Source organism: Sylvia atricapilla, chromosome 17, assembly GCF_009819655.1.
Source record: "Sylvia atricapilla isolate bSylAtr1 chromosome 17, bSylAtr1.pri, whole genome shotgun sequence".
Classification (NCBI taxonomy): domain Eukaryota; kingdom Metazoa; phylum Chordata; class Aves; order Passeriformes; family Sylviidae; genus Sylvia; species Sylvia atricapilla.
The window spans coordinates 6,327,191-6,345,744 of record NC_089156.1 but is presented as its reverse complement, the minus strand read 5'-3'; the positions used below and the strand labels follow the sequence as shown (position 1 = coordinate 6,345,744).

General features: G+C 48.9%; 2 protein-coding genes across 6 annotated transcripts in view; both read right to left on the bottom strand.

Annotated features, from left to right (window-relative positions):
* Window positions 1-10,961: 10,961 nt before the first annotated feature.
* GP1BB (glycoprotein Ib platelet subunit beta) lies at window positions 10,962-14,607 on the bottom strand. 2 transcript variants are annotated; one of them, XM_066331435.1, is made up of 3 exons: window positions 14,588-14,607; window positions 13,275-13,394; window positions 10,962-12,250 (listed from the first exon to the last, which is right to left on the bottom strand). In XM_066331435.1, exons 1-3 carry the CDS (start codon window positions 14,590-14,592, stop codon window positions 11,818-11,820), a joined length of 558 nt encoding a protein of 185 aa, XP_066187532.1. In that variant the 5' UTR covers window positions 14,593-14,607; the 3' UTR covers window positions 10,962-11,817. The 2 variants fall into 2 exon arrangements, with proteins under 2 accessions (XP_066187532.1, XP_066187533.1); XM_066331436.1 differs by lacking the exon at window positions 14,588-14,607 and adding an exon at window positions 12,436-12,588 and having other exon boundaries at window positions 13,275-13,407.
* Window positions 14,608-14,910: 303 nt separating this feature from the next.
* Window positions 14,911-18,554, bottom strand: part of SEPTIN5 (septin 5) — a 42,821-nt gene continuing 39,177 nt past the window's right edge. For all 4 annotated transcript variants that reach the window (XM_066331424.1, XM_066331423.1, XM_066331421.1 and 1 more), the window contains exon 11: window positions 14,911-18,498. In XM_066331424.1, the coding sequence (XP_066187521.1) occupies window positions 18,442-18,498 (57 nt within the window). In that variant the 3' untranslated portion in view covers window positions 14,911-18,441. The remainder of the gene's footprint in view (window positions 18,499-18,554) is intronic.

Sequence of the window (18,554 nt, the reverse complement as noted above, 5' to 3'; positions counted from 1 at the left end):
TCCTGGAAGACAGAGGGCAAGGACTGAGCTGGACAGCAACAGTATGACCAGCCACATGAAGCAGTTTGTGGGAAACTATAGTAGTTGCCTTACACAGAGACAACTTTGCCACAAGGAAGAGGAGATGGGGAAAACACTGTGCATGCATGCTCTGCCCAGGAAAAACCAAGGTATCTCCAGCAGCTTTGGGTTGGTTTTCTCCCATGGCAAGTTCCTGGCAGCTGATGAGAGCAAGCAAGCTTAAGGAACTTGATCCCTTCTCTCTTCCTCAGGCTTCTGCCCCCTCCAATCCCAAAACACAAAGATATGGAGGAAGAAACAGATTTTTCCTGTACAGATACACAAGACGCCAGGCAAAGAGAGGCTTGTGGAATGCACAGCCCAATGGATCTAGTTTCCCAGAAAGACTGGCCCAGCCTTAGCAGAGGGTTAATTAACTCTGGCAGCTCAGGGCTGGAAAACGTCCACTTCGTGCACTGCAGTGCCTGGCCAGGGGTGAAGAGAGGGGCAGGCAAACCATAGGGGCAAAGGTCCATCTGCAAACACGTATGAAAAGCTTGGCTGGGCTTGTGCCTGGGTCCTGTGGGAGGAACACAAGGAAGATTTAGCCAATTGCTACAGCCAGTGCAGGGTCTTGTGGGTGCAAGGGGAGAACAACAAAACCACAAAAGAGCTAGAAAAACACGGCCATGCCAGGCGTAGGTGGAGATGCATTGTTATATGAGGCAGGCGTGCACTCTGCCCTCCCCTCTCTGGGCATCACAAGTGTCTTTGTACCTCAGCCTCCAGAACAAACGGCTGAGGGCTCCATGGGGCCTAGAGACACATTCCTCAGTGGGTGTTGGGGTTCACAAGTAGGGAAGCCAAGTGCATCACTGCGGCATAACAAAGAAATGAAGTTACTCCAAGGCCATGCAGACCTGATGAAAGCAGGATTTGGCTTCCCTTGGACACTCTGAAAGAGGACACTGTCCCATATCTCTGTGCACGCTTGAGTGAAGTGTGTTCAAGACAGAAGACCTCTGTTCCCATTGCTAGTTTTGCACACTGCCAGACTGCAGGATACATTTCATGGTCAACAAGAGCAAAGTCAGAGAGATCTTTTCCCAGTGTAGCAGCTCCCAGCTGCATCACACATGAAAAAATGCCCTTACTCCCTGTTATTCCTCTAGCACCTAGGATCTGAGTACTTGGAGAAGACTCCTGGCAGCATTTCACAAGACTTCTGTGAGGTGGCAGCAGCTGCCTATGTAAACCCGGGGTCTGGAGACAGACACTGCTTCCCAGACCCTGATGTCAACTTGTAACACCAACTCTTCCATCCTCTGACTTACTGAAACCTAGAGGGAGCTTGGCAATTAGCTTAACTAATTAGAAGAACTGGAGAGCATGTTGCCTCTTCTCCAGTGTGCCAGTTACTGAGAAGGAAGCAAGGAAGAGCTACGTGCAGAAAATACATCTTGGGCTGCACATCCTTCCCTCTCAGTTCTGAGGAAGATGGTGCAAAATGCAGGAGTGTTCAGTCCCAGCTTTGCTGCTGATGTGTTCTGGGAGAGCTTCTTCCCTTGCTTCAGTTTCTCCACCTTTGCAATAGGTGTAACAACTGGTATCCAGCTTGGCAAAGCCCTCCAAGATCCACTGACGAGAAGGACCTATGAGATAACTGGTATCATTTTACTAATTATGTTCCTCACACTTCCTAAAACAGCCTGTTCATCACAAGGTAGGGAAAAGGAGGAGCAGTACCTGGAGTTATTTTAAAGTGTCCCACCATCCAAAAGATAAGAGACCATATCCTTTATGCTGCATTAGGACAGAACAAGGAGCAAGTTGGGAGCTTATCTATCTGCCTGGGAAAGCTGCTGTGTAGCAAAAGGAGGGTGAGAAATTAACACAAAATTTCTGTGATTCCTTGGCTTGCTACTCAAGATGAGTATCACAGCCTTAAATATTTGAAGGAAATACTAAACCTACACAAAGGAAGGTAAGGTTCAAATGGAATTGTTTGCAAAGAATAGGGAAGAAAAAGAGAACGAACACAGGCCAGGAGGTATTGGACAAGCCAAGGAAAACATTTTGAGAACACCATGCCACTTAGTGCAGTCAAATGTATTTCAAAAGCAAAGAAATAGCTTTTCAGAAGTTACTGCATAGCCCAGCTGTAGGCAGGAGGTGTTCTGTTGCCCCTACTTTGAACCAGACGTATCCTCTCCTTCTGCCCAGCATTTTTCACTCACAAATTTCAAAGCACTCGCAGATGTTCAAACTTAGCATACTTCCGAGATTAACTTTCTAGATTAAGTTTCTTGATAACCCTACTCAATAAAATAGACTTCAGATTTTTCCTTCTGCTTACAAAAGTCCTGCAAAAGCTGGAAGTATTCACGGCAGCCCTCAAGTTCTACTGCTTTCCTCTTCATTTCAAGTGCAGCAGCTGAAATATATTTTATGTTTTATATACGACTTGGCATGGACTGACTTGGGTACAGTGACTCCAACAGAAGAGCCTTCCTCTCCTATGCTCTGAAACAGGGCTGGATTAGCCAGAAAGGTAGGAGGGCAGGGCAAGAGGAGAGAAAACAAGTGCCAAAACAGCCAAAGAAATCCTGGCATTCCTCTCTGAGCCTGTAACCAGATCCTCCCTCCTCTGTTATTCTTGCCACTCATTCTCCATCTAGAAATTGCTGAGGAGACAACTAGGCCAGCTCAGTAGGCATTGATTCAGCATTTGTAAATACTCAGTAATGGGCCCAGATCAAGCTCTTGTTGCTGGGAAACTGCCCATCAGCTCTACTTCTTCATTCTGCTCACTCCTGGTCTTTTCATGGTTGTGTGCCCAGACTCACCCTGAGGGCTGTTTGCTGTCAGCTCTGCAGCGAGGTTCTTCCTTAGCTGAGCAAGGAAACCTTTTCCAGGCAGCTCACAGTGGCAAACAAACAGCCAGCAGGGGATGTTTCCACAGACCTGCTAGGAGCCCCTTCATCTCTGTAGAGCTCAGCTCAGACCTTCCTGGCTCAGGAAAGCCAAGGGGAAACTGCCCGATGGAGAGCGACCATTCCATCCCCTATGAGCATCATGGGGGAACCCACTCGTGGCCCAAGCATTCTGGGGAATTGTCTCAAGAACACAGTGCCCCATGGCATAAGCCACCTCCCCTCAGCAGCAGGCAATGCACTACTGGCAGCTGCACTACCCAAGACCTTTCACCCCATCCTTCTCTTCCTGACTCTCCACCACATGCAAAGACACTTCAGCAGTCAGAGCCTCCTGGCTGTGCAAGATACAAAGCTGCTGGAAATCATTCTGTGAACTCTTTTTTAATATGAAACCCTCAGCTTGGCATGACCAAGGAACAGTTGGTATATGCATCTATTTTTAAGACATGGATTAAAAAATATATCAATCAGCAGACTTGTTTAGATGTCTGTTTTCCAGTTAACAAATACTGAAGCTCCAGTTTTTGGATTAGAGCTATTTTTCACTTAGAAAGTCAAGTGGGTTGCTAGTAGGCAGGCGAGTGAGCATGAAGATCAATGCACCAGTTGTAAATTCTGGGTTTCAGCTGAATTGCTTCCAAGACAGATTTTTTTTTTCCTCTAAGATGGGAAACATCCGAGATAATTTCCCATCCCACATGGATTTCACAATTTCCCATCCCTGGGAACAGAGAGTGCCTAGTACATGGGGCCCTACAGACATCTACAGATAAAGGCAAGGCAAGGTAGGAATGCTGGAAACTCACAGACAAACGGGGATTGAAATTACATGCTAATTTTTCCACAGCTAATTAATCACTGGAACAAGTTAAGGGAATACAGTGCCCAACCTTCATCCCAATTTTCTTTCATTTTGACAGGACTCAGATGCTTTCTGTGGTTTTAGAAATACTTGCCTTACTGTACATAACTAATGTTACACTACCAGGACATGCATAACGCAATGCTCTTGCCCCGCAGCTGGGCCTCCCTGCACTGGATCTTCTTAAAGAGATTCCTCTTGGCAGTTTGTGTGCACGGCCCAGCACACGCTCCAAAGGCTGAGCCCTGCCTTCACTGAAGTCAATGGCACAACAGAGCAGGGCTAGGATTTCACTCCTCTGCCTCCAGGTTTCACATGTTTTCAGCACTTGCATCTCTAAATTATTTTTTCCTGCACATCCGGAAGACAAAGTAGGGCAGTGGATTATTGCAACACAGAGCAACTTACCCACAGCTGACTTCTTCCAGAGCATGAACTTCTCCACAGAGCTCTGCACTTACTGAGGAGCTTTCTTTCAGATCTACACACAGGAAAATACATCTCATAATATATTTTCAAATTACAATACAGCGCCGTCTCTCCATTTCTACCTGATGTAAGCATATCTCTTTATTCCTCTCAACACAGAAACAGAAATCAATCCAGTATTATGCTGATTTTTTGCTCCAATCCAGCAATGGACAGAATACAGAACACTACTTGATGTGCTGTAGGAAGCTGCATGGGAATTTGCACACTGAAATTCACACACAGCACTTGGAGAGTTTCCCTTCATTTAGGCAGCACAGAAATGACAATGCTGCTTCTTGTGCTCTTTGAAGTCTCAGGGGAAAAGGAAAAGAAGCAAAGGGATCATTAAAATGCCGTTCTTGATGGATAGTGGCAAGAGGGGACGACAGGAGAGGAAGTAATCAAGAACACCAAGGTCTTGCTTTCAGAACCTCTTGCACTGGATGATCAAATGAATAAATTTGGTGGGTTTGCTGCAGCTCAGCCATCACAGAGTCAAACGGAGGAAAGCAGCAAGCTGCAATCTGTGTACGACTTGAAGTGCTGGCAGCAGTGGGAAGAGTGTGGAAGAGCAGGTACCAACAGAATAGGCAGCAGCCCACAGCAGAGCTGAGGATGAGGCAAGCAGGACAACAGCAGTTTGGCTGGAAATGAGCAGCCAGCCCAGGCAGGAGGCTTTGGGCTGGACCTGGAGAGAAGTGTCTAAAGGCAGAAAAACACATACAACTGCACAGGGAAATTGCCCTCTGCTTTGTAAGTGTTAATGGGGACAAATTCCCTGCAGTACATGGGGATTTATGGACACTAAATATAAAGCCCAAGTCCCACTGAGTCACTTTGTCTCAGTCCCCACGTAACAAAGATTTCATGTTTTACTTCCCTTCTCTCTCCCTGCAGGAATCAAGGCAGCTGACCTAATATGAGGATTCACCTGTGAGAGGTACAAAACAGCCTGGGGAAAAGCCTTCATTTCACCAACAGGTTCATTCAGAGAGATCATGACACAGCACATAAGGGGGCCATTGTTTCTGGAATAAAATCTCCATTTGAGCTCTCTTCTTTGGCCATGATCAATGGGAGGGAATTAAAGTCTCATCCTGGGAAAAAAACCAGCTTGCTAACACTGTGTTGAAAGATCAGGTAATGGAGATGCAGAGCAAGAGTGGGTCTCCACATAATTCTTTGGTGAGCTTGAGAATGCTGGAGGTAAAAGCTCCTGGTGAGAAAACCTCCCCAAACACAGGCACATCCCTTATCATACCTTATGAGAGACAACAGACTTGAGGGCCAGGAGTCCTAACAGGAGTTGTTGGTATTTCACAGTCCTTTGATCCAGATTTCAGCTCCCCACAGCTCCCCCCAGTGCAGGGGCATTTAAATTCCGTGAGTGCTTACACAGCTGCCTGCTCAGCCTCTGCATATTCTGTCCCACAGATTCAGAGAGCCAACCCGAGCAATTCTGAGCCCTCTGTCCTTCATAGCCTTGGGGTATTCTGAGAGCACTTACTCCTCACCCACCCTCCAGGAACCTTCCCATCTCCAACAGGCACACCAGTGAAAAAACACTATTCTCACCACTCAGTGATGATGGCAAGGGCTTTTTCTACCACCTGCCAAAAGATGGATTTCCATCCTCCAAAGCTCATCAGACTAAACACCCAGAGAGAACCAACCCTATTTCCATCATGGCCACATCATAATGACCACCTCCTCCCCCTCTCTGTTTCAGGGTGATGCTTTGAAACAACAATCAGAAAAGGAACTTTTAACCTAGTTAACTGGTTCAAGAAGCAATGTCTGCTGCTTGGGCAAGTAAGTCTGGAGCATCCGTGTCAGCCTCTGGACAGACACACATCACACTGGCCTTCACCCTCTCCCAGGCCCCAATCCCATGTGTATTTCACTAGTCAAAGCAAACAGGAGATTAAAAGCGATTTGCTGCCCTCTCCCGAGCGAGCCCCAGTGACTGTCAGCACTGTAGTGCCTCTGGATACAGACTTTCCCTCGATGCTGCTCCCATGCAAAAGGAACGGCACTGCTGCGGCACCGAACCGCTGTGACAGGGCAGGTTAGAAGTGATCATCAGCTGTGACAGACGAGGATGGCAGATCAGCCACACAGCCTGAACCATTTGGTATCCACAGAGGGCATTTTGGTTTTTGTAACTATCAGGGTAATCTCCCTCTGTGGAAATACAAAGAAATACCTCCCAGCATATTCTGTTCTCAATAGTCACAAACATTTCAGAACAGAAGCACACCATGAGATATATAAAGAAACAGAAAAAAATTACTTGTATGGTAATTTGAGGAAGCTTTTTTGGACTAAACCCACTCAAATCTTTTATGTTCTCCAGTAGTGCTCTATCCTGTCCTTCCAGGGAGCATGTAGCTTTAGCCAGACATACACTATCTTCAGAACAAAACACTGCAACCTGCTGCTTTCAGTGCACTTCCCCAAGATAACTAATCTTTTGCAGAAGCCTGCTAAATTAAATTGTGCTCTTCGTTAATGCCCTCCAAAATAAGGCAAATGAACCTGAGGGAGTCTTTGTTTTCATATGCAAATATACACATTAAAAAAAGTAAAAGCCTCTTCTAAACATTTCTACAATGTTTGTTTCCCCATGTACCTTAGGACAGATAATCTGTCCCATGATGTGGAATCAATGCTGTTTTCTTGGCACTCTCTGCAATGCCCTTCACACTTCAATCCTGAAGGGAAACGATGGGTTTAGAGAAGGCCAGGTGGTCTCATATTCATGGCCAAGAAAAATGCCTCTTATGATTTGTAAACAAAGCAACAAATCCCAGATCAGGCTGCCACCAAGGCATCCACTGAAAGTGCATGGAATTGGCCTGTCCCAGTGACCAAGCCCTGCAGTGATGATAACAAGTTATTGTCTGTGTGTACATGTTATAAACCACTCAAAACCCAGGTGGCAATGAGTAAATAAAATTTAATTTGAACCCATTAAAATTACAAAGCAAAGGGGGAACAGGGCCCAGAGCTTGATGGGGCTCCTTCTGCCCACCAGAGGCTCAGCTCACAAAATGGTGTCTCCACCTTTTATGGGCTAAGAGTGCATCAGCTTCATTAATATTCATAGCAGTTATTATTTGTCCCTGTGGCCCCTCCCACAGCCCATGGCTTTGCCCATAGATGGATACTTGGCCCCTCCCATGGCCTGTCAATCAGCCCTTCCGTGCCTTTCATTGGCGGAGCCTTTCTCAAATCCCAAATATCCTCCTCCTCCTTCACGTTTTTCCAGCTTTGTAACCCAGAGCTGCCAGGCAGTGACCACAAAAGGGGAGGGGAGCGTTGAAGGGAGAACAGAAAAGGGTTCAAAACTATACAGGAACATCAAAAGTTCATGTCGAAAGAACTGTAAACCCCAACAAAACTTCTCCCCACCATACTCAACAACTCTTCCTCATTTGCATGAGCCAATCACCACACCTTATTCATAACATCAGATGTGATATTTTCATTGCACACCTGCGGGTGCAGAACCCATGAAAGTGTAAGCAGAAGAACAGGGCCAGGCTCCCAAGGGTCACATGGACCCAGGCAATGTGCAAACAAGGGCCTGCAGCAATCTTGAATCAAAATAGAACCACTATCACCATAAGGTACAGGGAATGCGAATTACGGGTTACAATTCTCTAGGCTCTAAAATCAGCTTTTTCTCTGCAAAACACGCAGAAGTCACCATGAAGATAACAAGGCCTTTGGAAGAAGAAAAAAGCAGTGGGCCTTCCCCTATGTCATCCACCAACCATTTGGTCCTCCACTTAGGAAGGGCTGATCTGCTTTTTAGACACCTCAGGTTTGGAGCTCTGCATCATGGAGGCTGCAAACACCTTGGTCTGGTCTCCCAGGCTTCTTCAACCTGGTAATTTTCAGAGAAAGGATGCAGGAAGCATCTGAACCTTTGGTAAGACTGTCCAGCAGGCTTGGCAGCCCAACCCTGAAAGCCACAGGTTTGGACTGGCCTCAGTACGAGAAAATTGTTTGCAAAACAGTGTAATAGCTTGTGTTTATCTTTGCCATATTTCACCAGTACTTCCCCTTCGAAGCATCTGTGCATTCTTGGGCAGTGTCTGCCCTCAGAATGAAAGCCAGTTCTCCTTTCAGTGACATCCCAGCTGATCCTCTGCTGGGTAGCAGAGCAAGAAAGCATCTGTGATATGCAGATTCCTGAGCCAGGAGAAGGCAAGATATGCAGGCTCTAGATTTATGGATCTGCCATGCTGCCACAGCACACAAATCACTCTGCATCTAGTGCAATTCATTATCACAGCACCGTGGCTGGTCACATTTTTCACAGGTGCATATAATGCCAAAAAGGCTTTTTAACTTCCATGTGCCAAGACACAATGATGCAGAGTCAGAAGCCCTCGTGCCTGCTCAGGAAAGCAAAACCAAAGCCAGCAGTTGTTCTGTCTCTCTGGACACACTGAGCCCTGAAGGTTTTCCAGCACCCCGTGGCACTGTTAACAGACTAAGCAGTCACAGGGCTGGGATTGTGCCTGCTCCCAGTCCAGCCTCTCCCAGCACCTGAACCTGTGCTGTCAGTACTGCCCACATGCACCAGCAGCACCCTCTAGCCCAGGTAAATTCAGCTGAGAATCTGCACGAAAACCTGGCGACTCATTCTGTCACACCAGTATACTCTGCAGAGCCTTGGGCAAGCAAAGGGTCCTCTACAACTCTTGCATGTATTAATAAAGGAAAAGGACTTCAACAACATGCATAAAATACTAAAATAACAGTATAATTGACCAATAGGAATGAGAAGAAAGGGGTGATGGGATGACAGTGGTTTGTGCTACTTCCTTACATATCTGCATCTTGGTTCTGGAGAAATGGACAATGGAGAGGAACAAATCAGAAAATGGGCTTACTATTCCTGTGGGAAGTTAGATCCTCAGGGGTAAAAAAATCATTAAAAAATACAACAGTACTTAAAAATCAGGTTTGAGAGCCCTGGGGGGCCTCATGGAGCACCAATTTGGACCTCTCCACAGAGGAGGCTCCTCGGTGGACCTGTGTGCCTCCTTAGAGGTCAGGGTTATGGTGATATTGCAGGGGACACCGGTGCATGAGGGGCACTGGGTGAAGTCCAGCATGGTGCAATCCCCAGTAATAAAAAATTAAATCTGAGCTGGAGCCCCATTTCCCTGGGCGCCTTACGGCCACACCCCGTGAGGCCAACGCCACAGGGTTTGTGCTGCGGGGACACGGGGCACAGCAAGGAGATGGCAGGAGGAGACCCCCAAGGCAGAAGGCTGTCACTCACCTCAGTCAGGCCGGCCCCGGCACACACAGCACGGGAAGGTTCCTCTCAGCCCCCGACCGCCCCCGCGGGCTGCCCGTGAGGGGCCCACAGGCCGCCACGTTCCCGCCTCAGCTCCATCGGCACCGCCGCCCCAGCACCTCAGTGTCCGGGGCTAGCGCGGCCCCCGGGCAGAGCCGAGCTGCAGCAGCCTGAGGCAGAGGAGCCCCAGGACCCCTTTTTCCCCTCAGGCGGCCCAAAGTGCCCGGACCGGCTCCTCCAGCTCCTTCCCCCTCACGGGCTCCGTCCGCGGCCTGGGGCAACGGCCAGCCGCCGCTAGGGGGCGCTCGGCGGCCGCGGGGCAGCGCCCCCTGGCGGCGCTCCGTCACTGCCCCGGGTCCCGTCACTGCCCCGTGTCTCGTGTCCCAGCAGTGTCCCCGTCTGTCCCGTGTCCCAGCAGTGTCCCCGTCTGTCCCGTGTCCCCTCAGTGTCCCCGCCGGTGCTGTGTCCCCTCAGTGTCCCCGTCTGTCCCGTGTCCCAGCAGTGTCCCCGCCTGTGCCGTGTCCCCTCAGTGTCCCCGCCGGTGCCGTGTCCCAGCAGTGTCCCCGTCTGTCCCGTGTCCCAGCAGTGTCCCCGCCTGTCCCGTGTCCCCTCAGTGTCCCCGCCGGTGCTGTGTCCCCTCAGTGTCCCCGTCTGTCCCGTGTCCCAGCAGTGTCCCCGCCGGTGCCGTGTCCCCTCAGTGTCCCCGTCTGTCCCGTGTCCCCTCAGTGTCCCCGTCTGTCCCGTGTCCCAGCAGTGTCCCCGTCTGTCCCGTGTCCCCTCAGTGTCCCCGCCGGTGCCGTGTCCCAGCAGTGTCCCCGCCGGTGCCGTGTCCCAGCAGTGTCCCCACCTGTCCCGTGTCTCAGCGGTGTCCCCGCCGGTGCCGTGTCCCCTCAGTGTCCTCCCCTGTCCCAGCAGTGTCCCCGCCGGTGCCGTGTCACATCACCTTCCCCCACCCGTTTGGTGACTGCCCTGTCACCACTGCCCGCAGCCGTGGGCAAAGGGCTCTTCTCGTGGCCGAGCTCCATTCCTGTGAGCTGAGGGGGAATGGAGCCCCTGTGACTTGGGTTTGGGGGCTGAAGGACACAGGTAATTGTCCTGCTGGTCACCCACAGCCTGCTGGCCCCACCAAACCCTCTCCATTCCAGCTGCATCACACAATAAGCATCCGCACAGTGGCTTTAGCAGAAACTCCCTGTTTCTCCTGGCCCATGGGAGAAGCCAGCAGCTGCCAGAGTTTAACCCTACCGTACACTCCAGCAATTTCTCCACCTGCCTCAGGATTTGTTTTGTTTGGCATGGAGTCTGAGGGTGAGGAACTCCAGGGAGCACAACAGCATGCAAGATACCCAGTGCAGAACAGAAAAATAAGCCATTTGCATCATCATGTATCATTTTATTTCATTTTTGCTTTATTTCAAATATAATTAAGGGACACCATAAACAGCAGTAGGCACATCAGTGGGGTTTACAGTATGAGTCTCTAAAGACCAGATCTCTTGTGCCAGGTGCCATACAGGCACAGTCAAACAACTCTTGTCTTCAGGATGAATTTCTCATAATGATTCAGGGCCCCGGTCTCACTCATTTAAGTCAGTATTAAAACTAAAGTAGATTAAAAGGAATGCAGGTAAGGTAAAATGAGTGGGCTTCTAGACATGTCCTCCCACCCCCAGAAGAACATTGGAAAAGATGCATCAAGCAAGAAGATATTTCCTTTCCCTTTCACTTGGGAAACCAAGGCAGGAGAAGACTAAATCCCTAGTCTTTGCTGTCTGTGGTAGCAGAAGGAAACTATTTCTCCATTGTCCTAGCTCAGTACTCAAACAGTTTGCTGTCCACCTCTGTCCTCACCTGATCCAGCACAACCAGAAGCATCCTAGGAAATATGGCTGGAATAGTGTAGGAGGGGAGGGATCGAGCACTGGAGCCCCCATGAGCTCATGAGCTGTTTGAGTCAGTTCTGGTTACTGTAGTTTATTACTTCCTCAGTCTACTGAACCACTTCCAGCTCAGACAAGCAGTCAAGATCATGCTAAAGAATTTAAAGCATTGAAAAAAACACAAGATTGATCCTTTAGGAACACAGCAAGTGTCTGATCAGTTCAAGTCCTGCTTCAGACTGCAGTCAGGGTTAGATGCCATACTGAATTGTCCCCTCTGGGTATCACAAACTACAGGACTTTGGCACAGCATCCCCCAAAGGGAGGAGAGTCTCCTGTCTTGTGATGCTAATCATTGTTGGAGGGGCGTATTGAAGAAGATACATAAGGGTCTGCCTGCTGGTCTAGTTCTCGGGTGGTGCTGCGGGCTTCAGCAGTCATTCTCCGAAATTTCTGCAGGTAGATGATGATGAAGATAACCAAGATAGCCTGAAGGAAAAGGAGGATGAAGAGAGAGAGCTGAGAGAGGAGAGCCAGGCTGCAGTACCAGTGCTGGCACGTGGAGATGACCTCATCTTCGGTCAGGTAGGCGACGATGCGGCCCCGCAGGTGCTCCGGGGAGCTGCATCTCACATCCCTGTACGGGCTCCGGTTCTGCTGCCACTGCAGCCAGGAGCGCAGGTAGAGGATGTCACAGCTGCATTCCCAAGGGTTGCCCTGCAGGTAGACGACCTGGAGGCTCCTCAGGTTGTCAAAGAGCCCGTTGGGAATAGAGGTGAGCCTGTTGGAACCGAGGTGGATGATTTCAGTGGAAGGACGGAAAGCAACGGGCAGGTTTTCTACAGTCAGGTTCTTCAACGAGCAGTCAGTAATGTTGGTGGTGCACTTGCAGGGCACAGGGCATATGGGTGTCACGAGTGGGAGGAAGCCAAGGAGGGACAAGAGAACTCCACTGTTCATTTTCACCTGCAAACACTTTCCTGGTGAGATTGGATGAGGTGGAGACCAGACACCATGCACTCTAGGACTGACACCACCGCCAAAGCCTTTTGTTTTGTTCTGAGGATGAGTTTCTAAAGTTGGGTGAATTTGGTGTCCTCCACTGGAGACATGAGAGCTCTGAAAAGAACAGAGTTAAAATGGAGCAAATTCTTGGTCTCTCACTATAGGAGAGGGAATTTTCATGGTTTTCCAAGCCTGGATTTGAGGAGGGGTATGAATACATGGCTACTGGAAGGCTTAGTTGCAGCTATCAAATACATTTTCACTAGTCCTCAGAAGTGTGTAAGAGCTGCTTTTGTTCTTGTGTTTTCAGCATTACTGGAGAAGCATTATCAGGGTAGCCAAGAAAACTTCTATTAAGAAATCAAAAACTAGAATATGAAATTTCTCATATCTTATCATGGCTCTGGATTACATCTGTAAGCAAAGTTTCATTCACATAAACTCCAAGAGGACACTCAGAAATAAATTTACTGTTACCATGAGTAAAAAATAGCCTTTCCAGCCTTGAAAAGAAGTGAAACAGCCTTTGGCTACAGAGAGGGTGCTAACCACTGAAGATGGAGCTAGTGGAGTTTTTCATGCTAGACATTGCTCCAGCAGGTGAATAATCACCTGTGCTGGAACAGGGTAACAGGCTTGTTTTATATTACAGTCTCATGCCACTGCTGAACAGGAGCTGCTGTAACTTCTCCAGGAGAACAACTACACAGACCTGCAGCAAGGCAGCATTTTTCTGTGTTGACAAATTGTGATTGTCAATCAATTAAAAAAAATAGTAGAAAGTAGCATTGTTGACTTACCAGGGTAGTTCAGTCCTTGCTTTCTTGCTGGCTGTGCAACACAGGAGAAAGGTCTCGAGGCAGTCCAGCCAGTGCCAGAGTGTGCATAGCTGCCTTCCCGGATAATCCCCCTGCAGCTGGCTGCCAAGATAAGGGTCAGGCTCATCCCAGGGACACCTCCCACATGAGGCCTTCCTGCAAGTCTGCTGCCTGTCACCGGAAGCTGAGGCTTCACTGAGCAACTCTTCCAAGAAATGGAGCTGCCAGTGCTCACAGGAACATGTTTGCTGGGAGAGATGCTGCCAGCACTGATAACTGTGATTCTGGGCCCACAGCCCAACAGAAATTTACAAAGTCTCAATGGCATAATAACTCAGAACACACTTCAGACTGGAAGGTGATGTTACTGGTTTGTACCCTACTCCCTGACCACTTTGGTTTCCCATCTCACCAGGAAAACTAGGCAGACTGCTGACACCTAGCACTTTCTGGGTGCTGACCCTCGGGTTTCCCTTGAAGCAGTGACACAAATCTACTACTTATTAGTGAAAGATCTGCTGATAGGCATGGTCTTCCAGTCCATCCATCTTTCCAGAGAGATTTTTCAGACACTTGCATCCTCTCATGATTGGTATAGGGGTAAAATATAACTCTTGGCATTTCACTGTCTACACCAAAATAAAACTAGTTGGATTCACAAGAAAGCCAACAGACTTGGAAAGACAATGCTCTGAGGAACTGCTCTTCAGGCTGCCAAGTGGGCCCACAGCCCTTGACAAGTGCAGCTGCTGAGAAAGACTGACCACACGCTTTATTCAGAAGCTGCATTACACAAATACTTCAACAGGTAAGTCCAAGGGTTAAAACTACATTCAGGCAGAATCACGTCTTCTCATGGCCATGGCATCTTCACAGACATTTCTCTGCCATCAGCCTGACCAGGCATACACTGCACTCCTTAGCCTAAGGCCACCAGAATCACCTTGTGAAACTGTTGTCCCATTGAACTCAACTCTGTCACATTGTACTGTGGAAATCCTAGAGAGCAGAAACCATGAATGCCCTGCATATGCTCATGTTAAGAGAACTGAGGGTGCAAGAAATGGCAGAATGTGGCCCTAACCAAGGGAAATTTTTTATGCTCTAAAGAAAACAATTAAACATTAAATTTCTACAAAATTGGAGCAGATGATTCCAGTTGTTTCACTGTGGTGGGCAGGCAGAGTGGGAAAGAGATCTTAGGCTAACAAACTAACCCAGTTTTTCCTGCAGGGCCTGCTTTCCACTTGGGAGCAGCTCGACTACTGTAAGGTAAGTTTGTTCAGCAAACTTACCTCATCTCGTGTTTGGTGCTGTGTTTATTCACAGGCCAGGTGTGAAATGGGGCTGATCTAGAGCCAGACCCACTGTGGCTCTGCATGCAGCATGGGCTTGGCAATGCTCTCCTGGCTAGTTACAAACTGGATTTCCTGGGACTGGATCTTGCCCAGCTGACCACTGATGATTTAGACACCACTCCTTCCTTTGCAGGAAGCCTGCCTGAAACCTGCTCTGACTGAATTAGATAAAAGGAGAAACAGGATCAGTTTTGCTCTCTCCTGCCCATAATGCATCACCAATGCTGCTCAAGTGGCCTGAAAATTAAACAGAAAGAGGCTGGATTTTTGAATGTATTTATTTCACTGATCAATTCAGGTAGTAAACATTAATAATAATAACAATAATCATTTAATAAAATGGATATGTTTAAAAGGTTTCATTTTCTTTGTTCACAATGACAAAATGTTCAAACAGAAATTTACAAAAAAATATAATTATAATAACCCAACAGATGGACAGGAAACATAGAGCCTAGGAATGGAGCAGGGGGTGAGGAAGGTGCATGGCAGGAGCAAGCCAGCATTAAAGCACAGCAGAGTTTGTGAGGAAGAGGAGGGAATGCCATTGCAGAGCATGAGGAGTGGGAGCCCCTCCTCTGAGGGGAGGCATGCAAGGAGGCAGCAAAGACTGCACAGGCAGGACCAGCACAGCAGCAGCACACAAGGAGTTCATGCCATGGATCCATCCTGTCAGGCACAGGGGCCAAGATGTACCGACAGCCCCAGCTGCAGCCTGGGATAGCTGTGGAGTGGGACACCATCCCTGCAGCCACTCGCTCAGCAGGGCAAAGCTTGGCAGAGGCATGGGAATGTGCCAGGGGTGTAGGGTGAGGCTGTGGAGGGTGGTGTGAGGGGAGGTGGTCATTTACTTTCCTATCCACACTTCTCACTGCCAGAGCCACGTGGCCAAGCTCCCTGTGTTCAGGAGTCTCTTCTCCACTTGCTGTGAGAACTGATGCCACAGTACAACACACTCCTTAAATAAACAGATTCCACCTGCCAGGCCAGAATGTGAACCCCTGATGTCCCCCAAAATCAGTCTCTAATCCCTTTCCAAGCAGTCCCTAAATTCTGGCACTCAGGGCACTCTGACACAGACACAATTTCAGTGGTACCAACACCCCTCTGTAGAAGCCATCTCTGGTGCCTCACTCCTGTGTGTTTTTTCCTAAATGCAACTTGCACCATCTTTGCCAGCTGGTAGCCAAAGGCTCCATCTCTCTGTAGAGGACAGGCTTGAGACTGTTGACTTGATGTAGGAGGCACGTGCACTGAGCTGATGGAGACTTCCCCACCTGGAGGGATGGGCAAACCCACCCTCAGCAACCCTGTGACCAGTGTACCCTGTGCCTTCACCAGCACACAGCACCTCTGTGCACAGCCCAGCATGAAAGGGGTCAGCTGCTCTATGTCCATGCTAAAGGGAAAAGGTCTCCTTTATCTTATAGGAATGAATCTGTTTAAAGAGAAAAATCTCCAGGTGGACAGGGCTCATTTGCAGCAGAACATCCTCCTCACCAAGATTAGTGTAAGGAAAGAGGGGACATGTACTTCAAGAGGTTTCCTTTTATGCTAGTACAGACAAAGCCAAGAACTCAGCTGTCCATCTTTTTGGAAAACCTGGAGGAAGCTCTTGTTTCTGGCTATTCCACTGCTCAAGTAAGCACATCATGCAAAGAAAGGTTATACTTCCTCTCAGGTGCCTTGGTCCTTCATGTTACTGAAGTCAAGTTGAGTCCTTCTGCTCTCCTAGGATTGCACTGCCACTAATGAGCCCAAAACAGGGGAGCATGAAAAAAAACAAACAACAAAACAAAACCAAAACAACCCAAATGTTGTTGAACACTGCTCTTGCCCAGCTTGCACAGTTCTGTCAAAGGACTTCCATCCTCACTTTGTCCTTCCACACTGTGCCAGGGTCTCTCCCCTGCCCCTACAGCCCATGTTCTGGCCAAGCAGAGGCTCAGTACAGTGAATAACTGGAACCAGCCAACCTACTCACCACCTGGACAAACCCTGACTGGGACCCTAAAGGCCCAGGGAGGAATCAGGCAAATGCAGTGCCCAGTAACAGAATGCAGGGCCTGGCTATTCCTGGCCAACACTGTGCTTCCTACCCAGGGAGATCTACTGGGGAGAGCCAGAGATGGAGAAGCAGATACAAAAGGGGAAAGGGAACAGAGTCAGCCAAGGAGCAGAAGGGCCCAGCCCATGGCTGCACTCCCTGGAGTCAGAGGGAAGAGCCAAGTGTCTCTCCCTACAACAGCCCTGGCTCCTGTGAACGTGGCAGTGTTGCTGGTGAGCCCTGCCCAGCACATCACACTGCAGGGCTCTGCTCTGGCTGCACTCAAGTTAAAAATACTGCAGGAAGCAAGAACAGGACAGGAGCTGCTGCCCAAGGAGTGCTTTTATCTCTGCCCAGCAGACCCACCAGCCTTCCCAGCACTAGGGCAGGAAGAGCCAAGAAATAAGGAGAGGGAGAAGGGCTGAGTGCCTGGGGGAAAGGCAGGGGAGCAAGAGCCAAGCCTGCTGGGCTGTGCTCAGCCCCACTCAAAGACAATCCTGCACCTGCCAGGCTGACCCAACTCCTGCCCACACAGACTGCCTGCAGATCTCAGACACAAGCCTACAGAAACTGCCCCTTCCCCAGGAGAAGTTCAGAGCCAGCAATGTGCTCATGGGACTGCAAAGCCTGGGGGTAGGGGACAGCTCTGCACTTGGGGTTGGATTTCAGCCCTAGGGGTTCTACCCCCTCCAAAGCAGTCTTGGCCAAGTGCTCTGGATGCCACAGTGCTTTTCAGAGCAGACACTGAAGACACACTGCAGCTGATGACCAGAGCTAAACTAATGAAACACCCTCACCCAGCTACTGCAGGGCCTTAGGGTTCCTCTGCCAATGCCTCCAGCCTGCTGTGGGAGGAAACCATGGCAGAGAAGGTGCTCACTCCCATCACCTCCTTGCAGGCAATAGTCAAGTTGAGTCCATCAACACAACCTCTCTGCCAGAAAGATGTAACTGAGAACAGTTTTCTTCTAACCAGCCTCGAGGCACTCAGTCTCTTGCTGCTCAGTGCAAATATCCTGGAGTTTTCTTGACAGGAAGAACAAAACCAACCAACTAAACAAAAAACCCATAAAAACCTGGACAGGATACCAGGCAATCATCAGGACTCCTGAGCAGGTCAGTGCACAGAGAAACTCCCAGCCCCAGTTCTCTGGGCCAGCACTGTCCCCAGGCTGAGAAGCCCAAGCAGTGCAGGTCAAACTCACAGGAGGGTATGGCTGCCTCTACAATGCTTGTGCTGGCCCCAGACAAGGGGAACAGGGACAGGGGCACAGCACCTCGGTTGGGAGTAAACACTTACGTGCATTGACAGAGATACTCTATAAGTTTTTACACCAGAGAAACCAAGACTTTAAATACCAGAGCATTCCCAAACAACAGATTAGTACACAGGAAAGGGGGATCTTTTTCTTATTTTTTTAGGATGCCTTAGAGACGTCCCAGGCTAGTTTCTTAAAAAAAAAAAAAAAAAAAAAAAAGGAGAGAGAAAAAAAATAAATGAAAGAATAATTATTAAAAAAGAAATACACATCAGTTAACTGTTAAGTGAACAGCCTCCTCCACAATCCAGCTGGTCGAAAAGCCAGCACTGCTGCTAATAAATTAGAGGGTGCGGGTGCAGCTCTTGCCCACAAGTCTCTATACAATAGGAAACAACAGGAAACCTTTTCTAAACGTTCACAGCTCTTGCCAGGTCTCAGATGGTCACTGGGGGATCCCCCTCTGCCCTCAGGGTACCTGCCTCTCACTGATCCTGCATCTGCTGCTGCATCTTCTGCAGCATCTCTTGCATCCGCCGTAACTGCAGGAGACACAGAAGAGAGGGTCAGAAAGGCACCAGTGGATCCACACTGTGGC

Excerpts from the sequence above, each read along its gene's own strand:
- GP1BB (XM_066331435.1), bottom strand. Across the intron at positions 12,251-13,274 it reads GCAAGGACTGAACTACCCTG|GCTCACCTCTATTCCCAACG; the intron begins GTAAGTCAACAA and ends CGGTTCCAACAG.